This window comes from Pseudoliparis swirei, chromosome 10, assembly GCF_029220125.1.
Source record: "Pseudoliparis swirei isolate HS2019 ecotype Mariana Trench chromosome 10, NWPU_hadal_v1, whole genome shotgun sequence".
Lineage (NCBI taxonomy): Eukaryota > Metazoa > Chordata > Actinopteri > Perciformes > Liparidae > Pseudoliparis > Pseudoliparis swirei.
Genome location: NC_079397.1, coordinates 5,885,237 through 5,908,209, shown reverse-complemented (window position 1 = coordinate 5,908,209; position 22,973 = coordinate 5,885,237). Strand labels below are relative to the sequence as shown.

At 44.0% G+C, this 22,973-nt stretch overlaps 1 protein-coding gene across 6 annotated transcripts; it reads right to left on the bottom strand.

The window, feature by feature from the left end:
• Window positions 1–547: 547 nt before the first annotated feature.
• On the bottom strand, window positions 548–22,730 carry ppfibp1a (PPFIA binding protein 1a). 6 transcript variants are annotated; one of them, XM_056425491.1, is made up of 26 exons: window positions 22,607–22,730; window positions 16,123–16,203; window positions 14,622–14,827; window positions 12,544–12,624; window positions 11,470–11,583; window positions 11,236–11,376; window positions 10,202–10,294; window positions 8,864–8,984; window positions 7,498–7,559; window positions 7,339–7,405; window positions 6,638–6,756; window positions 6,439–6,512; window positions 5,741–5,795; window positions 5,433–5,577; window positions 5,258–5,290; window positions 4,534–4,669; window positions 3,903–4,028; window positions 3,661–3,811; window positions 3,031–3,142; window positions 2,856–2,944; window positions 2,623–2,745; window positions 2,366–2,491; window positions 2,001–2,189; window positions 1,199–1,354; window positions 1,053–1,118; window positions 548–914 (listed from the first exon to the last, which is right to left on the bottom strand). In XM_056425491.1, the coding sequence occupies exons 2-26, from the start codon at window positions 16,184–16,186 to the stop codon at window positions 837–839; spliced, it is 2,727 nt and encodes a 908-aa protein (XP_056281466.1). In that variant the 5' UTR covers window positions 16,187–16,203; window positions 22,607–22,730; the 3' UTR covers window positions 548–836. The 6 variants fall into 6 exon arrangements, 5 of the variants coding, with proteins under 5 accessions (XP_056281466.1, XP_056281467.1, XP_056281468.1 ...); XM_056425492.1 differs by having other exon boundaries at window positions 11,236–11,346; XR_008833093.1 differs by having other exon boundaries at window positions 746–914; window positions 991–1,118.
• Window positions 22,731–22,973: the final 243 nt, after the last annotated feature.

Below are 22,973 nucleotides of genomic sequence, written 5' to 3'. Positions count from 1 at the left end.
ACACTTTGGTTTTCAGTCATGCAGTTTCTTTTATAGTTAGTTTGACCTTTTTTGGAAAAATGCTTTCATGCCAAGAGGATCAATAACACTTGTTAGTATAGAGCTAAAGCTAGGAGTTTATTAGCTTTAAGGATGCACTCTAACATGCTTCCCATTTGGATTATAGAAAGTGAATTGGGGAGCTTTAGAGCCAGGCCTCTTTATGCTTAGCTTAAAGCACAAGTGGTATCAAAACTAAAGCTTTTACCATATTTCTCACATCCTCTAGCCCTGCAGCTTTGGTTTAATTCATTTTGGTTTTTAGATGTCTCGACCCCAACACAAAGGTGAAGGAAATAACGTGCGGTACTCGCAGCATTAAAACAGTAACGATGTGTTCTGGGGTTCCTGCCTGATGCACAGTATAATTTTCAGAAGAAAATGGCAATAGAAACAGTCTAAGAGTCTGAAGAGTGTAAGGACACTGGAGGATACGCTGCTATTAAACAAAGTATTTTCAATGCTGTGAGCGCCACAGTGTATCGATACCACTCGAAGTAAATGTGAGTATGGTTGCTGTAATTTTATTGAAATGATCTTAAAGCAGCTTTACGTAACATTAAAAAATGAATCGGACTGCAGCCGAGTACACGGAAACTTACTGCACTCAAAAGAAATTCACAAATGAGTAGGATTACCTCGCTGATTGCTGAAAATACAAATGTTTCAATAATAAAAGGTACATTATTGCAATAACAATTTTCAGTTCATGCATAGGACAGCTTTAATAAATATTCTGTGGCTGTAAAACACAGGTTGGTGGTTGGCACAGTTTGTTCCGTTTCTCTTCTTCTCCATCAAACCCCGGCGTTGTGGTCGGTTTCTGCCGCGTCATCGGAAATCTCCAGAAAAGTCTCGTCTTCCTTCAGCATGCTCTGAAACCGAGAGAAGCGGAGAGAGAAGTCAAAAAGGTGAACTCGACTCTTTCGTGACTCGGGTTCGTAAACATACTCGTTGTCGGTCTTCTACCCCATAAATGTCAGGAGTCATGCGGGAGAAGGTCAGTGTGTCACCGTTAGATTGTTGATTTCCTCAGAAAACGCTCCGATCTGTCTCACGGTGCCTTCGGAGTCTTCCATCTGCCGGAGGAGAGAAACACAAAGAGGGTCGAGCTGCAGGCCGATCGGAGGACACGCGTCGAAGGAAACGCCTCCGTTACCTGTTCCAGGTGGTCGAGGTGCTCCTCGTAGAGGACGCCCGCCTGGAAGCTGCTGCTCTTGGGCATCTCCACGTTCATGGGGCAGACGTACTCGTCGGCGTCGTCGTGACGCTTCTTCCTCAAAGTGCCGAAACCCCCGAATGACAAGCGTCGGGGCTGCGGCGGGGAAAGGAGACGATGTTCAGTATCCGGCACGAGTTATGAAGATGGAGCCTTTAGCTTAGCGTGAAGACTGGAAACAGCTCTTCTTTCTGAATATATATATAACATATATATATTATATATATATATAACATATATATATATATATAAATATTATATTTTATATAAATATTATACATATATATATATATAAATATTATACATATAATATATATAAATATTATACATATAATATATTATATATATATATATATATATATATTATATAAGAGCTTTAGAGGAGCCGGTTGGCAGATATTGATCCCTTTGGACAGGATCATGTCGGTTGCTCTTCCCAAAATGTTGAATTTCTTTCTGATATTTTTTAAACAATATTAAATCAAACAATATTAGTTGAGTTTTGAAAGAAAATAAGATTGTTTAAGGCATGAAAGTGGTGAAGATTTGTTGCATTGTCGAGTTTTTTTGTTCAAGCCGTTTAGTTTAAATCAAGCGGCTCCTGATGTAAGATATCAAACAAGCCAACAACGCTCCCCAGTAAAAGAACAACATCATTCTAATTGTAATGACACGCAATTAGTTCAGTGTGGAAAATGGACAAAAGGAAAACCAGCTGATCCCAGAGTCGACGGGTAGCTACCTTGACCTTGGCGATGGCGGTGAGGACGACGTAGTCGGGGTTCTCCAGACAGTCCTGTTTGAGCCGCTGCGCCTCGGAGCCGACGAGCAGCTGGAAATGTGTCGCCAGGTGGCGCCTCAGCAGCGTCTTGTTGGGAGGGATGTTGAGCAGGAGGGCGAGCGCTTCCACGTTGAAGTGCGGCTCCAACACCTTCAGACATGGGAGGAAACATCCCGGTGAGGGGTCACAGAGGACAACGACGTGTTGGCTGCAAGGTTGCATTCCTGTAATATGTACGTCAATAACAAAACAGCATTTCAAGCATTTTTTTCCATTTTTTACAAATTATTTCAAGATGATCTTTCGTCTAATCCGGATGCTCTCACCATCAGTCCTCCATGAACACCGCTGCCCCTCAGATTGGGAGCGTATTCGGCCAAATCCACGGAGCGCAGCCACTCCATCACTCGGTGGTTGGTCCACTGGGAGACCTCCGCTGGGGTCATGTTGTTCTGGACAACGACGACAACATACTTTTAAATCAAAGAGAAAACCAAAAGCTTTCGGGGGGCAGAAACCGACAAAGCGGCTTTAGAACCAAAGGGGTAAGGGTTATTGTGGGCCGTGACTTCCTGTGTGATACCTCGTCAGAGGGCCGTCGCCTGAGGCAGTTGGGTTCGTAGCAGTTGAGGCGGAGGACCTGAATGGCCCTCTTGATGCTGAGGTGATGGAGAACACTGCCCACCTTCAGAGACAGCAAGTCCTCCTGGGAAACCGCCACGGGGTCAAACAACCACAGAAGTCATTCAGCCAGAACATTAAAGAAGTGTTAGGAACTGGGTGTCACATGAATGTTTAAAGGAGTTTTCAACCCACCACCGTCATGTAGTGCAGCATGCATCCGTCCACACGAGCCTCGTCAAAGTGACTCTTGTACTGCGGCAGGCCGATGTCGTCCAGCCACCCTGAAGCGATTTTTTTGGGGGGATTTACAAAGCTGTGGGGGGGGGAATACAGACGTTTGTATTTAGAGAGGCGGCGTCGCACTCACGGGTCACCCAGTTGTGGTCCAGTCTGCCCTTCAGGTCGTCGTCCTCGGACCCGAGAGCCTGCAGAGCCAGCTGCAGCTTCTTCCTGTGGAGCGGATGCTTCATGCACAACTCCTGGTCCGGTGAACACAGGAAGGGGAAACACAACGTCAGGAGGCTAAAAGAGTATTCGTGTCACTGTCGATTATTTTCTTGAGTAAATGGATTTTGAAAAAAAAATGTCACGTATTGTTTTCTGAAAAGCCCAAGATGACCTTCTCAAATACCTCGCTTTGCCCACAACTCAAATATATTCCCTATACTGCCACAATAAAAAAACACACATTTAAGAAACTGGAATCTGATCATTTTGTGTTCAAAAATGACAGAAATTGATTAATAAAGTAATAAATCCTTGCCACTCTGATATAGTGTTCCCTAAATATCAGAGTATGTTAACAGTAAGTTTTAAATGTCTAAACTTGGGCTTGGGAATCTAAAAATAATGTGATTTCAATTGTAAAAAAAACTACAATCTGTGTGTTTTCAATAAATCTTTGTCCTCATATTGATTGCAGTGTAACATTAATGGTGATGCTGTAATGTTTGATGATAAATAAAACGACATGTTGCTGTGACAAAAACCGTCCTACCTTCTCCAGGTCGTGTTGCGATGCTCTGAGGAGCGTCTGGCCCGACTTGATCCAGCTCTGGCCCTGAGCGATGTACAGGCCGAGGCCCAGCTGATGCAGCCACGCACACACTTCATCTCGACTCCACTGCGCGAAGGGAACGTCGACCACGCTGGCGGAGGGAATATCGGTCACAATAAAATCAGCCGGTGCGACTTCGACATTGGCAACCGTGGCCGTTTAAGAACCGCGTTGACGCCTACTTGTGCTTGGAGTCACGTGACCAGCCAAGTCGAGGGCCGGCCGTGGCTCTGACTCCTCCCCTCCTGAACTCCATCTCCGATGCTTCATCGTCGAGGTTGAAGGAGCTGGAGTGGCTCCTCTTTAGTCTGAAGGAGTATCACATTATGAACTAGAACGGGCACTCGGTAGAGCGCATACCTTCGCATATCACAAGGTTGGGCATTGAATTATGAACATTTTGGCATTAGTTGCATGCCAATTGGATAGAAATTGACCCGAAGAAGATTTTGACCTTTTCATGACCTTGACCTTTGACTTGATCAATCCCAAAATCTAATCAAATGGTCCCCGGATAATAACCAATCATCCCACCAAATTGCATGCGATTCAAGAAGATGTAGAACTTTTTCATGACCTTGACCTTTGACCTTTGACTCGATCAATCCCAAAATCTAATCAAATGGTCCCCGGATAATAACCAATCATCCCACCAAATTTCATGCGATTCGGTTTAATACTTTTTGACTTTTGCGAATAACACGCACGCACGCATACAAATACACGGCGATCAAAACATTACCTTCCGCATTTTCAATGCGAAGGTAATCAGCAAAGACTTTCATATTACGCTGACGCAGCCCCGAATCTTACCTGCCAAAGAATTTCCTGAAGCCTTTGGACTTCTTTTTGGTTTCCGGCGAGGACGGCAGCTGGGCTCCGTCGTGAGATTTCCTCGGCGCGACGCCGGCCAAGTCCAGGTGATCTGTGCCCTTACGTTCCGCCTCAGCTGTAAAAGAAGGGATAACGCCCACGTTACCGTGACGAACCTCAACACAGCTGCATCGGATTAGAGTTTAGAGCACGACAACTACAGAGGCGCCACTACCACCCCATGTTAAACTACGGAATAAGGAGTTTAAGTATTACCCATGCAAAAGAGTAGTAAAGGACTACGAGACAACTCAGATTCTCTCATTTACAGCTTCACTACTTCACTGGAGAGTACCAACAGAACGTCTTCTTTGCAGATGGGTTAAAGTCATGGATAAGGGACAGCTGGATGATTCAGAGAGATCACGGACAGAAATACCTCAAACCAGAGAATGGAACTCTAGAAACGAGTTAGAGTAGTTATTCTCTACTTTTCTTGTTAAATAGTATATAATTTGAACTTTTAAAGCCTATAAATATGAGTCAAATTTGCATTATTTTTTGCAACTGTGACAAGATGGTCACGAGTCAGAAAGTTTGGGAACCACTGATTGAAAGAGAAGTGGACTTCAGAGCATGATGATCTCAGGCTTTATTCACATCCAGCTGTGTCATCCAGAGCGGCCATACTGCAGGCCAACGAGGCCACTCCGCTCTACTGTACCTAACGCAGGTGCACTGGCACTCCGGGTGCGATCTTCACAATTTACAGAGAGAGAAACACGAGATTACAGAGATCAGTCACGGTACACGAAAAGACGCATCTCAGAATATGGAGAAAAATGTGATGCGGTTTTTTTTTTCCGAGGACGGCCCAGCTAGGAGGAGCTCAGACTCACCCAGGTTCGGAGAGCTGGCCATCTGCTTGCCTCCACGCAGCTTGAAGAAGCCACGGCCGAAAGAAGAACGGGCCTTCTTGGTCCCGAAACTCCCGTCGCCGGCTCTGGAAGGAGACGAGGAACCGGGTCCTGCTTTATTTTTGGCCTGTTAAAAAGAAGGAAAATACAGGAGCGTAGAGAACTTAGGGTATGAACAAAGATGAACTATGTGTAATACAATGTAGTTACACTATTTGACCACTAGGTGTCAGCGCAGGACAATCTCATACAGTGAGTCGCAGGTCTCATCAGAGGCGGTCTGCTTGTACCTGATCGCTGCTGCTCACAGTGCCTGAGCTGCCTGGCTGTGGGACGTCTGATAGACTGAAACAACAACAACAACAACAAGTATTTGAGTGTTTAAAGCTTAAAGAGTTCAGAAATATCATCATCAAGTCCTCCATTATTTCGACAACTCTGCTGGGCCGCATGATGACAGCAGAGATATTATATACGGCAGCTACATCAGCAAGAGGGTCAAAGTTCAAGGCGCTTGACGCAGCAGTATGTCCCAATTGTGTGCATGCTACATGTAACAGTATTTACCTTTTAAGGGCTTAAAGTAAAAAATAAATAGTACGCAGTTTGTTGCCGGTACTAGGCCGGGACTCATGTCATCATTGCTTTTCTCTATTGCGACACAGAGTCCGGTGACTTCACATAGCCACGCCCACCTTCAACCCGCACAGAGCCAGCATGTAGGCACGAGCGGTATTGGAGTAACTCTTATTTAAATTAACTTTAAATATCCAGCAAATCTCTCCGCCCACACACCGTAATCTGACTAAATCTGATCAAACTGTTCAAGACACGCTTTGGTCTTTTAGAAATGTGTGTGAGCAAACTGTAGAGGGATCCAAAGCGTCTGCGAGGATTCATTCATTTATTTCAGTGTATCTAGTTTCCAATACAGCAGAGGCAAAGAGGGTTTATTCACACAAAGGATCCATAATTAGATGTGTTTTACCTTCCGGACGCCTGTAACTGTTGTTCCCTGTCCAGGTCATTCATTTCAGAGAGCACTGCTATACACGGAATGGACTGGCACCACAGAGAGAGACACGGTTAATTCAGCATGTTCCTCCTCAAACAGAAGCTCTGCATGGAGGCTGAAATTGGGCTTTTTTAAAAGGAAGTGTCCAGTCTGGGTTCCATCCTGTGTTTACCTCGCCAGAGCTTCTTCCTGCCTCCCCTTCCAACGCCGCCGTCACCTGATCCACCTCCATGGATACGGAAACCGAGGGATCGTCTGGGATGTCGTCGTAGTCGTCTTCATTAAACCTCTCTGAGGGAGGACGGTGGGGACACTCATCAGGATGTTCAGTTTATCTTTTATTTCCTTTGACATTTATCCACCATTTCAGGCTGCCATATAAACCGTCATGATATAAACTAAATGCATATTTAAAGTTACAGGAACGGAGGTTCTTTCTTCTTCTTTTTCTGGGTATAAAACCTTTAATGTAAAATGCTCTCATTGTTTCAGATATAAACGGACGTCTCTAGACTACATTACTTGTTTACAATAATAAAGTTTATTATGACTAAAATGATGCTCTCCTGCATTCATTGCACTTTTTGTTTTCCAGCTGCTATTTGTCAAATCTTGAGGAAATGAGAGCTGCAGACTTTTTTTTGATGACAATGAGTTGCTGTCTGGCAGAATTTAATAATTAATAATAAGCAGTTGAACTTAAAGGCAAACGGTTATTTAAGTTCAGTGATGATAAAGTTATAACTCGGTGATGCATCAGCAAACTAAGAGAGATGTTGAGGCCCGAAAACATTGACTTGTCATTGATGAAGTGGCATTAATGCAAATATGGAGGTGTATAAATACAGAGTAACATTAAACTGACTGACTGACCTTTGACCTGCTCCGGCTCTTTCTTGCACTTAGTGAGCGACTCCTCCAGCTCCTTTATCCGCTGCTCCTGTAGATAAAACACGCACGGCGTTCCAGTTACGACGACTTCCAACCAATCAGAGCGACTGCTGAGGACCACGGCGGCGCTTCTCACTGTACCTTCACGTCGTTGGTCGACGCCAGGGACTCCAACACCATCTTCATCTTCATCACTTCAGTATCTGGAAGAAGTAACACACACACACACACACACTTTATACTTTCCCCCCTGGTTGTGAAACCAGCCATCCGACTGGGGCTCAGTGTGCTGGTCAGCTCTGGTTTCAGAAGTTGCTGCAACAAACTCTTGTTTTTTACCAATAAGCACAACTTATCAAAAACACAGACTTTCTGCGTGTTTTACCGGAAACTCTGTACAATTAAACCTGTGCTCACGACTTGCTAATCCAACCCAAATCATGTTTATCTGCAGGAGAAAAACCTTGTGTGACCTGTGAAGTGTGTGTACCACAGTAGAACTCGTCCCTACATTGAGGTAGATGAGTAGAGTTGGGGTTGGACACCAACATTAAGGAGATTCGGGGGAGGAGGATAATATTCCAAGAAAAAGATTAGAGTCGTGCATATCAGAAATAAAAAGGATTAGTCTCTGAGATGTGGGTAGAGTGTGAATACAAACTTGAAATAAACTCAAATATTCTCTAAGATTATAAATTAAAGTCACAAATGTCGCCATCGGCACATTATTGTTCTCAAAGTAAGGATGTTCTCAGAGATATACCAAAGATATATACAGTATGTGCATTTTCTTTCATATTTTTTTAATTTAGGTTTTCTCAATGTTCTCTTTCAGTGCTGCAGAGTCATGGTGGCTTGACCCACTTTGGTTTAACATCAGTGCTCATGAGTGTCTCACAAAACTTCCAAATAGAAAATAACTCTTTTCTATGTTGAAGTGATTTCCAAAAATCCTATTTTGTCAAGTTGTGTTTTTTCTCCCAACAGGAGACATCTGACCCAGTCAGGGGCCGGAGCTTTGCAGATTTGATCTTGTTAGTGAACTCACAACCAGTGTCTGTACAGCTGGGAGACAAAATAAAGCCCATCAGATTAGCCTGTCCGACACGTGTTTACAGCAGACAAGTGGAAGAGACTCCCTTCATTTGACTCACGGCATTCCACCGGAGTGGATTAGATAAAGCAGCGGGGGGAGGGAGGAGTCAAACGGTCAGATACGCTCGGTATGGAGCCGACAGACAGATAAGGAGTACAAAACCAAAAGGGCCTCAAATCGCTTCATTAGTATAGTTCGGACTGTCCAGGAAATGCAAGATAGTGAAAAAATAATTGATGGGGAAATCCAGATGGAAGCAAAGCAGCCATTATTAGTTCAGCCAGGAAGCTGGAGGGGGGCTCTGGTGTTGTTGGAATGTGAAATGTCTATTTGTCTAATCCCTGCAAACCCTTTTTTTTGGAAATATTAGACTCCGTGAAGCTCCCGGACATTAATCCAAACGGCCCCCACCTCTCTCTCCTCCTCCCTCAGCTCTGCTGTGGCTCTCCCCCCTCAGTCTGCTCTCGTCCTTCAGCCTCCTCAGGTCCTCCTCCCGCTCCTCCAGCTGCCTCTGCAGAAGCTGCAGCTCCTCCTACAAAACCAGAGGAGACGGAAAGTCATCATTCTGGGATTCTCCTCACTGTGTGTGTGTGTGTGTGTGTGTGTGTGTGTGAATGAAACTTGGGGAGACACATACAATCAGAATAACTTTTGAATTGCTCATTTTTTACCCCCATTTACAAGCTTTGAGCGGCCGAATGCATATTCAGCCATGACCAACACTCATCATACAATACATCATCACTAATGACTATTCTTGGATTGTCAAATTCATTCTTTAGTTAATAAAATGCGTCTGAAAAAAAAAGTTGAAGAAATAAGCGCACATCACAAGTTCAGTGAGTCCAAAGGTCTTGAGATGGTTTGTTTTGACATAAAAAACAGACACAAATCTTGAGATTTAAGAAGGTAGAACAATAATGTTTTTGTTAACTTAATACATTTTAATAAATGAATTAAAACGAAGAACCTTCGGCGACACAGAAGATATTTTATATTTGTTTACATACAACATCAGTACTCCAGGTGAGTGAACTGGTGTGTCCCTTGAACGCAACATGAGGCAGTCAGTCGTCTCTGTGCTCTATTTAAGGCATTGTGATTGGTTGTGACACGACTCAGTGGAAGCTCTTACTGTCCACTAACCTGTGGACACACTGATAAGCTGGACATGCATCTAAAACTACCACAACAAGTCTCATCAAAAGCGGATTCAAATAACAACCTGATGGAAATGTATTGAAATTAAGACGACGCACTCGACAAGAAGCCTGGAAAGATATGCCATAAAAGACTAAAATGCTGACTGTTTGTAAACAGTATGATTGTGTAAATATGCCGTTTCAGTCCTAAGGTGCGATAAAAAAAAATACATTAAAAAAAAAGAGCTAAAAAGAGGATTTAAATAAAGTAGAAATCCTGAAAGCGGTCCAGGTGAAAGCACTTACAGCGAGTGTGGAGAAAGTCAGGGAAGCAGTGTGCAGCAGGTTTAGAGGATCTTAAGGGCCAGAAAGGAAGAAGAGGACAGGCTGGGGGTCAAACCTCGTTCACCTCGTCTCCAGCGAACCGGACGCTTGGCGGGTTAAGCATGTTGCACAGAGATGTTAAAATCACAGGAGAAAAAGGGGGAAAGGGAGCAGAGAATAGATGTCACGGGGAGGGGGGGGGGGATCACAGGGTTTTGAACATGTAATGAAGCGTTTCGAGAGTTGGTTCTGATCCGCGAGCTGCAGCTTCAGCACCACTCACCTGGGTGACGGCGAGCTTCTCCTCACACTGCAGTCGCTCGGTCTCGATGTCGGTCACCCTGAACCGCAGGTCCGTCACTTCCTGGTGCAAGCCCTGGGGAGGAGAGAGAGAACTCCCGTTACCCGTGAGACTCGGGAGAGGAACCGGCACTCGGGGAGGTTCATGGAGACGTTGTGGGAGAGAGGTCAGCGGGAGAATTCCTGCCAAGCGTCCCATCGGAGAGAGAATTCATTCGAGAAGCTAAAATTCACAAATAAAGACGAATCCCACCGTAAAAAAAAAGTGAAACGTCACAGTCAATTATTGTGAAACTGCCTATTTTTCTTAAATACATCAACGACACTGTCGCAGCGTTGGACTGCAGGGCCGATAAAACACACACACACACACACACTTTAAGGGGGAAAAAAAGAAAAGTGGAGGTACTTTTGCAGGAAGTGTCGTATTATGTGTCAGTAAGGGATATAAAGTGGAAAAACGCATGAAATTGCTCAGGAAAAAACATAATGACACAATATTACACTATTATTTCTTCACAAAATGGCAAAATCAGGTGTATGACAGAAACAGAAATATATGAAGCCTCCATGTGAAAGACATGCCGTGTTCTTCGTCACTTGATTTAAAGCTTCGAGGGGAAGATGGAGACAAAAACAAAGACACGCAGTTGCATTCAACTCCCTTCAGACGCCGACTGTCTGGAAACACAAGACTCCCCAAATATTTGTCCCGGCTAGTGGGACAGAGTGTGTGGAAACTATAAATCCCACAACCTTTTAGCCCCGTAGAGAGGGGAGAAAGGGGGGATGGGGGTGGGGCTCTGGCAGGAAACAGCTGCTGGCTGGAGCACACGAGGTGTTTAAGCCCCTTCTGTAACCCTTAAAGAAGTTCACCCTGCACACCACATGACACATCCAGTCGAGTGAGACGGACCTTTGTGACTTTAAAACAGGGACTGGAGGGGGGGGGTCACGCATTGGCATGGGGGTGGGGGTGGGGGGCATGAAGCAAGCTGCAGGTGCAGAACTTCGTACCTCCTTGTCCCTGTGGTCTCTCTCCACGGCCGTCAGCTTCAGCCTCAGACTGGACACCTCGGCCATCAGCTCCAGCTCGTGGGTCTCCAGCGCCGTCCGCGTCAGCAGCTCCTGTGGGGCAAGGCGTACACTTGGCAAAAGCTGCATTTAGATGAGTGGAGAGGGTGAACATTTTGGAAATGGAGCGGGATGGCAGTCAACGTCGTGGTAACTTTCCTAAAAGGTCTTCCTTACCTGTTGCAGCGACTCCTCCGTGGAGTTGAGTTTCTGCCGATGATGATCCAGGCAGGTGTCCAGGTCCCGAATCTTTTCCCCTTGCACCTCTACCTGGTCTGTGAGAACACTTACCTGGACCGGGGAGAGACGTTGGTATTAATCAGACACCGGTCCTTCAACATGATCCTCAGGAATATAGATTGTCTCGTAAAATACGTCAGAAAGCTGATCTGTACCCAAATATAAATACTGAAAAAACAGTTCAATGACTGATGGCAGAAGGTTTATTAAAAATGTTTTAAAAAGTGCGATTTCAAGTAATATTACTAAAAAAGCTCAAATCAACAGTTTATTATACAAAAGCGGTATTATCTGTGTATCCAGAGCCTAAAACCACACCATTGCACATGTTTCTTTTTCACCAATACCTTGTAATCTTGCTAAAAACAACAGTTCCCAGCTGTTTACATTTTTTTTTTTTTATAATCATTTTAATCATCAAAAAGCTATGTAATTGTTGTGACCTGTTTAGAGATGCACATGTTCAGGATGAAGGAATGACGGAGAGGCCGAGTGCCACAGACAGGTCAGGTTGTTGTTTTCATGGGATTCCTTCACACAGAGACTAACAGAGGAATGCCTTGACCTTTATTGTGATCAAATTGCTGGAGAACCATCTTTAGGTAGAATGTCACCCTTTAATTAAAAAAGTACAGCCAAACCTAAAGCAAGACTAATGAATAACCATTAGTTCTGCTTCTCAAAATACATAAAAAGGTACACATTGGTGAAGACTGCACCCCATTTGGTCTTGAAAGCTTCTATAAGAAAATATGTTCAGTCTTTATCAATTTGTTTTGAACTCATGCTTTATAAAAAAAAGGTCACACGTTGATAATACGGATCATTTTCCACCGAACTTTCAGGCAAATCTCTTGTAAACGACAAACGGACAAGGCAACACGTGGCACTGAGAACGTGGTCATTTCTCAACGGGCAGCAGCGTAAAAAGAACAAATACGACTTCACTGCCGAATCAAGAGCAATTATTGTGCTGCGCCGCAGCTCCAATGAAGAGTGGCGCTCACTAACCTGGAGAACAAGACACTCGTTGTCACTCTCCAGCCGCGACAGGCGCTCTTGGTAGACGGCTGCCGGGCCGTGGCCGTTGGTCTGGAACGACAAACAAGTGGGTGTGTCGATTTGTGCCACCTGAACAAATAGTGTCGCACGACTTTCAGAAGGTTCACCGGCATTATTTGATTTCGAGTCGAGAGCTTGTGGAAGAAGACGGCGGTCGGGGGTGGAGGGTGGAGGGGGGGGGGGGGGGCTCTGGCTGTCATGTTGAAATACGGTTCTGGCTGCCGAGTCCAATTTTGAAATACATGGATTTTCTAATGGGTGCATATCCCTGAAGTGGATAACGATATAACCTCCTTGACAATGAACTCACATGGGGGGGGTTTTTTCTCCGTGAAGAAAAAAAAATAAACAGAAATGCAAGTGGAGTTTTCAGGAGAAACGTGCGTTCTCACATCAAAAGGATCTGAAGATGTAATCAAAAGCAAACGGGCCTCATCTCTCCAGCTCACGCGTGCAGAGCCGAGGCCCGCGAGGGAAGACAAACAAGAGCCAACGAGAGTTTGTAAGATGGAAACTATGTGCAGCAGGAGCCCTATAGAAACCCCATCATTCATAAAGAATGTCATAGCAGCACTTTTACAATAAACACGGCAGCGTGGGCCACGGAGCACGGTCAATACCTCTCAATACACACCGACAGTATTATGGGATTAAGGTCACTGCCTTGTGTGTATATTTTGTTTCCTCTGTATATTTAGTATTAAGTATTGTGTTTTATTTTTTACAAATTATTAATGCTCTAATGTGTACCCGCTGCTGTGATCCTGTGGGACTAATAAAGGAATATTTAATCGAATCTAATTTAATTATATGCTGCAACAAACAAAAATAGTTTGAAATGACAGAGCTGCTAAAAAACGTTGCAAGAGCAGCATCTGCAAACACGCGCACACACACACACACACACTCGACAGTATAAGATAAAAAGTGCTGACTCACACAAAAGTGACATCACTTGGTTTTAAATAACTGTTGAACAGAGGTGTCAACGTTAGCTCTGAAGTGTATCATGTGATATTTATGTAAGATATTAAAATAACACCAGAATTCCTCCGACCAGTGTGTGTGTCAATATGAAAGGTTGGATAGAAACCAGCGGGACCTGCTAACTTTGTAATGACAAGGGAGACGAGCGTATTTATTAAGTTTGAATATAGTAAGAATGTAAACATTATTTAGACCGCTCGCCTGTTTGAATTAATTGCCATTACAATAAATAAGCCAACGGTTATTTGTAAGCGAGGTTCTTTTTGAAAGAATGTCCGTCTTGTGTTGAAGTAACATTGTGTCCTCACTGCGCTGTAAATCGGCCTTAAGGTGATTCATTCACGTGTTTGTGTTCACTTATGGACGGTGGTCCGCTTGTGAGCAGAGCTGTTATCGTTGCAACTAAGATGCTGAAGTCTTTGTGCCGTAATAAATCGCATCTGGCTCTCAAGTGGACACGGGATGCTTGAAATGACAACTCAACGTCCCCCAGAGTGAGAAAAGCTCCAGTCGACACACACGTTGTATATCCTGCATGCAGCAAACACCACGCGTTAAACAGCCTCTTATAAATTGACTTGTTGTCACGGCGCTATTAGAGTGGACCCAATAGCACGACTCAGACAGGAGTAACAAAGAATACTGTCTTTGGTTGGAAAAAGGCTGGGTCAAAACCGGGAGATCAGTCGAAGAAGCAAACAAGTCCAAAAAGGGGCGGGGCAGAGAATCAGAGGTCAGGGCAGGCAGGCAGGGTCAGAACAGGCAGGTCAGGAATATACTCTAATAACGCTGGAGAACTTGGCACGAAAACACAAGACAATCTGGCAGAGGACAAGTGGAAGTGAGGGAGCTAAATAGTGAGGGACTAATGAGGGGATGGGCTGCAGGTGAGAAGGGCGTGAGGACCAGGTGAAGGGAATGAGGGACTAACGAGGTGATCAGAGGCAGGTGAGGGGAGTTGGACTGACGAGATGGTGTGACAGGATGAAAACAACTATGACAAAAAGGAAGGCGTGGAGCTAAACTGTTACACTTGTTACCAATCGGCCCTGCAGCCACTCGGCCAGCCCGTCCGCGGTGGAATCCGGGATCTGGCACCGCAGGTTGTCCCTCTCCTCGATGTCCATGAGCTCCAGCACCCCCCGCAGGTCCTCCAGCAGGTGCAGCACCCGCAGGCCGCCCAAGAACGGCGAGGTGGGCGACTGGCAGTCGTACAGCCCGTTGGAGTAGTCCATGGCCTTGGAGCCTGCGGACGGCGAGAGGGGTGGGATGACGATGAGAAATCGGGGGTGTTCGGAAAACAGCTTCTTATTACATATACTAGTTATTGTTCAATCAATAATCAAAGTCATCAAAATGGCATTAAAAAAAAAAATCAGATTTATAGACAGACGATTGATGGGATACACAGACAAAACAATATCTAATTTATGACTTATTCACTTGTTTGTGGAGCATTGCAGTCGTTGCGATAATCATTGCTGTTTATTCACTTATTCAAAAAAGTGTTTTCACTAAAGTATTTCTATGAACTTCCTCTGAGAACACTCTGTTCTTCACTGAAGACGTTGAGCAATCATTTCACTCCTACAGAAGTGTTTTCTTTTTATTTAACAGCATAACTAACTGTACTTAGGTACTTAATGGTATTCTGTCCACCCCTTTATAAACACACACACACACACACACACTAGGGCTTTTATCAAACATCATGTGATGCAGCATCACCAATTAAATCTCCTCCCGTATCTGTGGAAACCACATTCTCAGGTTCTTCATGGGAGGCAGAGGCAGCGGCGTATTGCCTGATCTCAAGTGCATCGCGTTCCCACCGCGCGCCGCCGCCTGCGCCTCAACATCTGCCATCGGCCTTGAATGTCGGCCATAATGAAAAGGCGAAGAGGGGGGGGGGGGGGCTAAATAAGTAAATACACAACAACAACAAAGAGCACGGCTTCCCCGCAGTATAGCGAGGGGAGTGGGGCTCGACGACGGCCGTGGTTTCTGAGGAAACGGTGGGCGCTGGTGGGTGGGTGGGGGGGGGGGGGGATGTCATGTGATCAGGCCGCTTCGCTCCCACTGGAAAGGTCAGCGGTATAATTACACACATCAGTGGAAAAAGAAAAAAAAAGAAGTGGGGACTGTGAAAGCGAGGCCTGCTCCGCTCATCTGCAGAGACGCCGCAAAGTTGCAGAGCGGGAGTTTAGATTCCAAACTCGCGGAGCCTGAATGATCATTAGTTTCCGTCACTGCGGGGACGACGGAAACTTTCTTTTTCGTTTTCTCACACTGGAGGAACGCAGTGGAAGGCAGAAAGGGCCGGCGGTCCAGCAGCACACATTCAGCATTATTGTATACGTGTACGTATATTCAGAAGGGAATTACATCAACAGTAGGTAGGAGTGGAAGGAGAAGGGCACATTGTGTTACCGGCCGATGGACGTAGAATTCCCAGCATGCAATTCAATGGTTTCCAGATGTGGCCGGACCCCATAGTACGCATGCCCACTTAAAACAGAGCTACGCTCTTATAGTGGTTACCTGCTATGATCCCATCCATTTGCTCCAAGGCTGCTGCCAACATATCGCTGGCGTCGGACATCATCTTGTGCTCAATTAAATCTGGGAAAAAAAGAGGAAGAAGAATTTTAAGTTTGTGAAAGAAGTCTAAATAGATTTTTTTAAATGCATCTGCTGAAAGAGGGTCGTGTGATTGGATCAAAACTGCATAACAACCACTTGAAGAGGATCTTGTGATGAGATTATCTCGTGAATTAAATTACATCAATGAGAAGCAAATCAAAGAGCACAAGAGCTCGCGTTAATAAAACAGTCGATAACCTCTTCAGATAAATATCCAGTGATTGCTGCCAATAATGACAGCACTATCCAGATTCTGAACTGTGAGGAGTGTCTACTTTTCTTTATTTTATAAAAGAGGAAACCTAATAGTCTTGCACTGTTTATAGAACAAAAGTTTAAGATGCAAACGAGGGGTTAGAGGAGATTGTGATCGTCAGCAGTTTACAGATATTTTAGAGACAAGACAGTTTGCTGATTCAACAAGAAAACTCATCAGATTAATCAATAGTTAATGTCATCATTTGCTTGCGCAAAGTTCAAAGCATTGCTTTAACGAAGTTAAAACTAAACCTCCCAGCAAGTTTTTGCATGACCATTTGAAAAACAAAATAAGTGTCATCACTAATTCGGTTATGAGACAAGCTCCAATTCTTCCTTTTCAAATGGCTGCTGTATCAAATTACAGGCTCCCCGAGAGACAAAAAACAAAGCCGGGACTTATTAGCCAGTAAGCCGTATTTCCGGCGGTCAGGAGGGCTCCCATCTGGAATAGTGGCCCTATTCTACCAGGGGGTCTCAGGCCTCGTAGCATCGGCATGCTCGGCATCTCAAGCATCCATAACAGCGTGGTACAGTGTTGACCGCTGTATTCAAAACACGCATCGCCCGCTCCTCCACTTGCACACATCACTTCAAACCAAACGAGAGTTCAGATGGCGTACGGTGCGTCCAGAGCGGAACTAAAGCCATCGACATTAAAACAGTGGCTCCGGTTGTTCAGAGGTCTCATCGGGGTCACACCAAGCAGGGGACAACATGGGCATTTAGAGTGTAATTAAACCAATGGGCTCACTACCAGCTGGGGGCTGTGAGAACAAGGGGGCTTTAAGTGCTTCATTGCTACCCCACCCCACAGAAAGGAAAGCAAGTCTCTTCCCTCACACACGGTGCTTTTGTATCCGTCCCATTCTATAAATGTTACATTAGGATTCATTATGAATCAAATGTGCGTGACGTATACGAGCGCGTGAAGCATTTTGAGTCATCTGAAAGGACAAAACAGGACTTTAGGTCAATAATTATAAAGCCAGAAGATGACAAATGGCATGAAGAGAGAAACACCAGAGTGTGCTATGTTGTGCTCTCTTCTGGTCACATCTGCATCCGACAGACGGAGAGGAAAGTCATAAAAACTCATCCCAGAGTGCGTATTGGGGCGTATTCTGCTTCCAAAAAAACATAAAAACTTGCATCATGGGTTTTTTGAGAAATCCACTCCAGTGGAAAACAGATATTCACCTCAGCCGACGCACAATATAGGATTTAAAGTTTCATTTATGCCGGAGACTAATAATAATCCAGGAATTACTCTTGCTCCTGTGCTGGTCGTGTGGCAGAAAACGGCACCGACACTCGCTACGTCAACAACTGTGTCCATTCTTTCGACTCATGAAAACGAGGCCCTTTAAAACGCCAGGCTGACATATTTTCCACTTCTTTTTTTGCATCAGTGATGAACCGGTCATCCGTGAAGAATCTTCTGACCAAAAACCTCAAGAGAGAAGCCCACAGAAGAGGGCCCATCTCCCTAGACGTAATGTAATGATGATTGATAAGGCAACTGTGGAGGAGTGAGCGCGACACACATTCCTGAGCAGGTTAGTTTTCCCAAAAGCCAAACACTGACGCCTGGTACTGACATCCCCGCTGACCTCTCTTGACACCCCCCCCCATGCATCACACAAAACCCCAAGGACTTGATTCAAGCTGGTGGTGGTAACCCTACAAAATAAGAGACTACAAATGACTATGAATTGACCGTATTAACAAATATCTCCCGAGTAGCCAAAGCCTGATGCAACCTTTGGCTCTGTGCCATCGAGCTCCATTACCTGGACACGTTGCACTGGGTGACATGTTGCTTCATAACCACGGACCCTTTTTGTTTGACTCATCATCCTGCTGCTGTTAATTACACACCAAAGCACAACATGTGTATTAATCCTCCGCAGAAACTGATCTCCAATAAATGCATTATGTCCTCCTGTTTGAGTAAAGTCTGCCTACATACACTTTCTATAAAATAAACTATTAAACTGTGACCCGTTTTTCACGATTTGCATCTTCACTCAGAAATTAACGGGATTGTGTGAATATTTCGAGATAAATGAACACATTAAAGAGAATAACAGCAAAAGTATCTTTTAACTTGAACGATACGGGGGTTGTAGACATCTGCTTTAGGTCAATTTATTCTGGCATTGCCCACTCACGGTAAAACTTCTCATTCGCTAACCTCATCCGACAAGAATGTTCTGCAATAGACGAGAATAAGAACTCGGATAAAACCAGTGACAGCTTCATCAAATGTACTTCTTCGCCCATGACGTTGGACTCATTGCGCAATCTGAAAGCACTTTTATTGAGGCGTGCTGCTCACAATTCACTTATCCTCCACGGGTCGTTGACACAGACTTGTGTAAAAAGGATCAAATGCGATCCATCTAAAAGTAACATTTCCACGTTTATTTTTATAGAATATAAATGTGTCTGAAAATTGAACTCGACTATGATGTAAGGTGGTTTTAACACCAACCAGATGTAGACGGGGCGGTATGGAGGGGGAGGGGCATTGCCTCTGCAAAGAAAATATACTGGGATTACTATGACCCTATGTTGAGTGGTCGGACCCTAACACACACACACACACACACACACACACAAGCCTCTGCTGGTGCCTCACACACTCCAATAGCTTCCTCCCAGCTGTGGTACAGATGTGTATTTCCCAATTCAACTGGCTCAGAATAGTAATGGAAGAAGCATGAGTAGTTGTAGTAACTGCTCTCAGTTTGGTGGGTCACATTGTTGCTTGTTGGATAAAAGGTAAAATTAGGTTGCATTCTTTGGGAATCTGTCAGTTTAATTAATTAGTATTCAACTAATTGCGAGTCTTCTACTTTTTATTTTAGTTGGCTTAAGTCATATTTTCTGAAAGAACTCAAACTCTTCCTTTCAACTGTAATCTTTCTTTAAATGTTAATAAAAGTCTCACGTATAATCCAGAGTGGCAAGAGACGATTATTTTCATTTTTAATCAATTTGAGAAATTATTTTCTTGATGAATAAATTCGTAGTTTGGCTGATAAACTGAGAATCCAATGCCAACGTGTCCTTTGTTTGTACATCATCAGCAGATTGTCCGATGAAAGTCATGAAGACCTTGATTAAAAACAGAACGAGTTCTGATACAAAGACATCATTCATAATACAGCAGAATCTTATCCTGCTGGGTTATGAAATATACAGCGTGCTTCTGTTACTGCCACTACTCTCAAACCATTGGCCTCCATTGGCATTGGATTAAAGTACTATTTGATCCTTTACGCAATAACAATAACAATGTATAACACCAAATGTACAGTTTCCAGAAATGTACATAGCCTCATACTCTTTTGAAAAATACGTTTTTACCCTAAAGAAGTGTTCCTGAATGAATAAAACAACTAATTAACTGAAGTATTTGTGGCACTCAGGCTTGGTAGCCGTCAGGCCGCCCCCTCTCCAACTCGATTAGTCTCATTGGTCGTTTGGTCTCAGTCAACTAAGATATATTTTGTCGGGTTAGTTTGGTTTGTATGCTTTTTTCATACTGAATGACTTATTTTAAAGAAACTCCTGAACACATCACGCTCGTACACACAAGATTTAAAGAGAAACTCAGATTTTCAGATCAATTAGTTAACAAAATCGTTGCGAGTTAGTCAACTCTGATTTGCTTTGGTTGAGGACAACCCTGGTGTCAGTGATATTGCCACAGCTGCTGATTATTCTCATTTGTAGTTATTAATAAAATGCCAGATCTAAAGCTTCCAATGTCTTATTTCGTCCGCTCAACTGGCAAAAAACTAAATATATTCATTGTGCTATCATATGAGACCAAAAATATACAGCCAGGTCTCCCATTGAAGAAGTCAAAAGCAAAAAAGGTTTTTAGAAACCAGTGATCAAAATAGTTGTCGACCAATTATTCGACCAATTGGTTCCGCTCTAACCATAATCAGCTGCAGTCCAACAGTAGTAGTTAAAGAAGTCCTTGAAGGTAACGCGACCTGTGGGAGTCTATCCCACGTGGAAGCCACCCACCAGTCCAACACCCGGCCTTTGTTTACCGTTGCCCCTGAGAGATGGTTGAGTGGACTTTAAGTTCGGGCTGCTGTGAGGTCAGACTATTTGACAGAAGCGAGCAGCCGCTACCCCGCACAAACAACTCTTTGTCTTCCAAAGACTCACATAATATCACAAGTCTCAAGTTATAGCAGTGTGTTTTTGTGTGTGTGTTTTTTTCATGGGGCCCTCAACTCACTGTCAGAAATCACATATGAAAACAAAACGCTGGCGGAAAGTGCCGCGAGCGAGAGCAACTGAGTAAGAAATCACAGCGCGCCAAGAGAAATGGACTTTCGCTGCTTTTGTCATGGAGGACTTTAGCGGAGGAGCGGCCCTTCCCGAGTGTGAAGTCTTATTTAGGGCATAATGTCGCAGCTGCTGCTGTAAAAGGAGAATCACACCAGAGGTAAACTACCGCAAAGCTAAAGGAGGTAGCCCCGCTGCAGACCAGCATAAACACAGGAGGCATGCCGGCACTCAGGATGACCGTCACTCAGTCCTGTCAGGAAGCGTTTCCTGCGGCGCACACACACACACACACACACTGGAGAAACCTCTTCCTCTTCCTCTTCCTCTTCCCAGCACTGCTTGCATTAACTAATCTAAAAAGCTGAAATACTGAAAATAAAGCCACTTTACTTGCAGCTCATATATAAATAAGACTGGGTCCTTTAAATATATTCACGTGGGACAAATGGTTTTTAACTTAATTCGAGATTTTAATGAAATTGTCAGAAGCGTGTTAAACATCTCAATACATCATGCGACTTTAAAGAGACACCGCACTTCTTTCAACGATACACCACCACAAGAGAAATGTACCAAGAATGCGAGGAATGCAAATGTATCGGCACGCGGCTACAAGAAAAAATTACAATCTAAGGACTAGGAAACATTTGGGCCCGTGCCATGCTGCTCTTACTGCAGGCCAGGTGCACGGCGAATACCAATAACACCAACTAGGGCCACTGGTGGACTTTGCCTCCTCTTAACAGAGCAATGGATAAAACGCCTGTTGCCTGGGAAAACCAGATGCCCGGTGCCAGGATGTGAAATGTGATGTTTGTTAATATGCCAACACGTCCAGAGGAGCATCAGATAAGAGCGTTATGTAGTGTGGCGACATACAAATATGGTTATTGTCAGAGAAGGAAATCAAATCCTTTGTTATGCTTTACGGTTCTCTGCCGCGAAGCCAAGACATCATCAGGCGTGGAGAGGAGGGCTGCCAGCATGTCATGCAGCGCCTCGGGAGGGAGGTTCTTCCTGAACAACTTGAAACTACAAAGGTTTACCCAAACAAAGGCTGCAGGAGTCTGAGATTGGTAGTGAAAGAAGTTGACACCGGACCAGAGGCGGCTTTAAAGTGTCGGCTGCCTTGTCTACAGTAGATGTGGCTGGGAGCCAAAACTGGAGGTTCACCGTTGTGATGCATAATTTGGATTGCACATTAAAATGGACATGAGATGTATGAATTTGATTTGGTTGAATAAAAAATAAAAATAAGTTACATTTTTTTAAAGTAAAGCGTAATTCGACAAAAAATTTACCAAATCTGAGGAATTATTATTATCTTTGTTTAAACTTTTTCTTTTTTTTGTTCTTCTTCTTCTCTGTGGCTGCTATTTGTCATGAAATATAAAATAAAAAGTGGGTTGTTAATGTGAAAGCAATAGTGATGCAGCTGTTTGCCTTTATTGACTAGTGTACCGGTTCTGCAGTGAACACAGCCATAAAATAACAATAAAAGCCCCGCAGGATTTAACTTATTTCTTCTAATGCCAGAGCAAAGAAATGTTATTATATCGATAATAGAAATGACGCTAAACTATCGACCACATAGACTACACTCGAATCTCTGTACCACAAATACCAGTAATAGTGTGAGCAACGTTACCGTTCTAACATAAATAAATAACCTAGATGACGTTAAAGTAACCGAAGTATTACAAACAAGGAAAAAAAGGAGCTGTGCGCTAAATTCGACGTAACTTTACGATAATTAAAATGAGTTTAACCCCAAACTAACTGTGTACACGTCGGTTTAACTTACAGTTTTCGATCAATAAATGAAAGAGAAGGGATCCCTGCAGTCTCCGGCGGCTTTACTCCCAAACACTGTTCACAGAAGCTTCATGGTTGTGTCGTTTCACCGACCCATTTCTCTGAGAACTGAAGTTTTCATCCAGACCGTGGGGATCCAAACTAAAATAGACATTTCGAGCGGAGTCAAGCTAAACAGGCAGCAAGGGCGCGACCGGAAACGAGGCCTTCAAAATAAAAGCGTAAACGACGTCAATAGATTTAGGCAAGGGACATATATTCGTAAACCCTGACCTCATTTATACATACTTAATTATTTAATACTTTGTATCCATACTAAGGCCACACAGCCTGTGATGATAACACACACTAAATAC

Bases quoted from the DNA above. Each gene is read 5' to 3' on its own strand.
- ppfibp1a (XM_056425491.1), bottom strand. From the start codon at position 16,186: ATGATGTCCGACGCCAGCGATATGTTGGCAGCAGCCTTGGAGCAAATG. The intron at 5,291-5,432 runs GTGAGTCTGAGC...TAAATTGTGAAG, and splicing joins GGCCAGCTCTCCGAACCTGG to ATCGCACCCGGAGTGCCAGT. The intron at 1,355-2,000 runs GTAGCTACCCGT...TCCCCGCCGCAG, and splicing joins CCGCCATCGCCAAGGTCAAG to CCCCGACGCTTGTCATTCGG.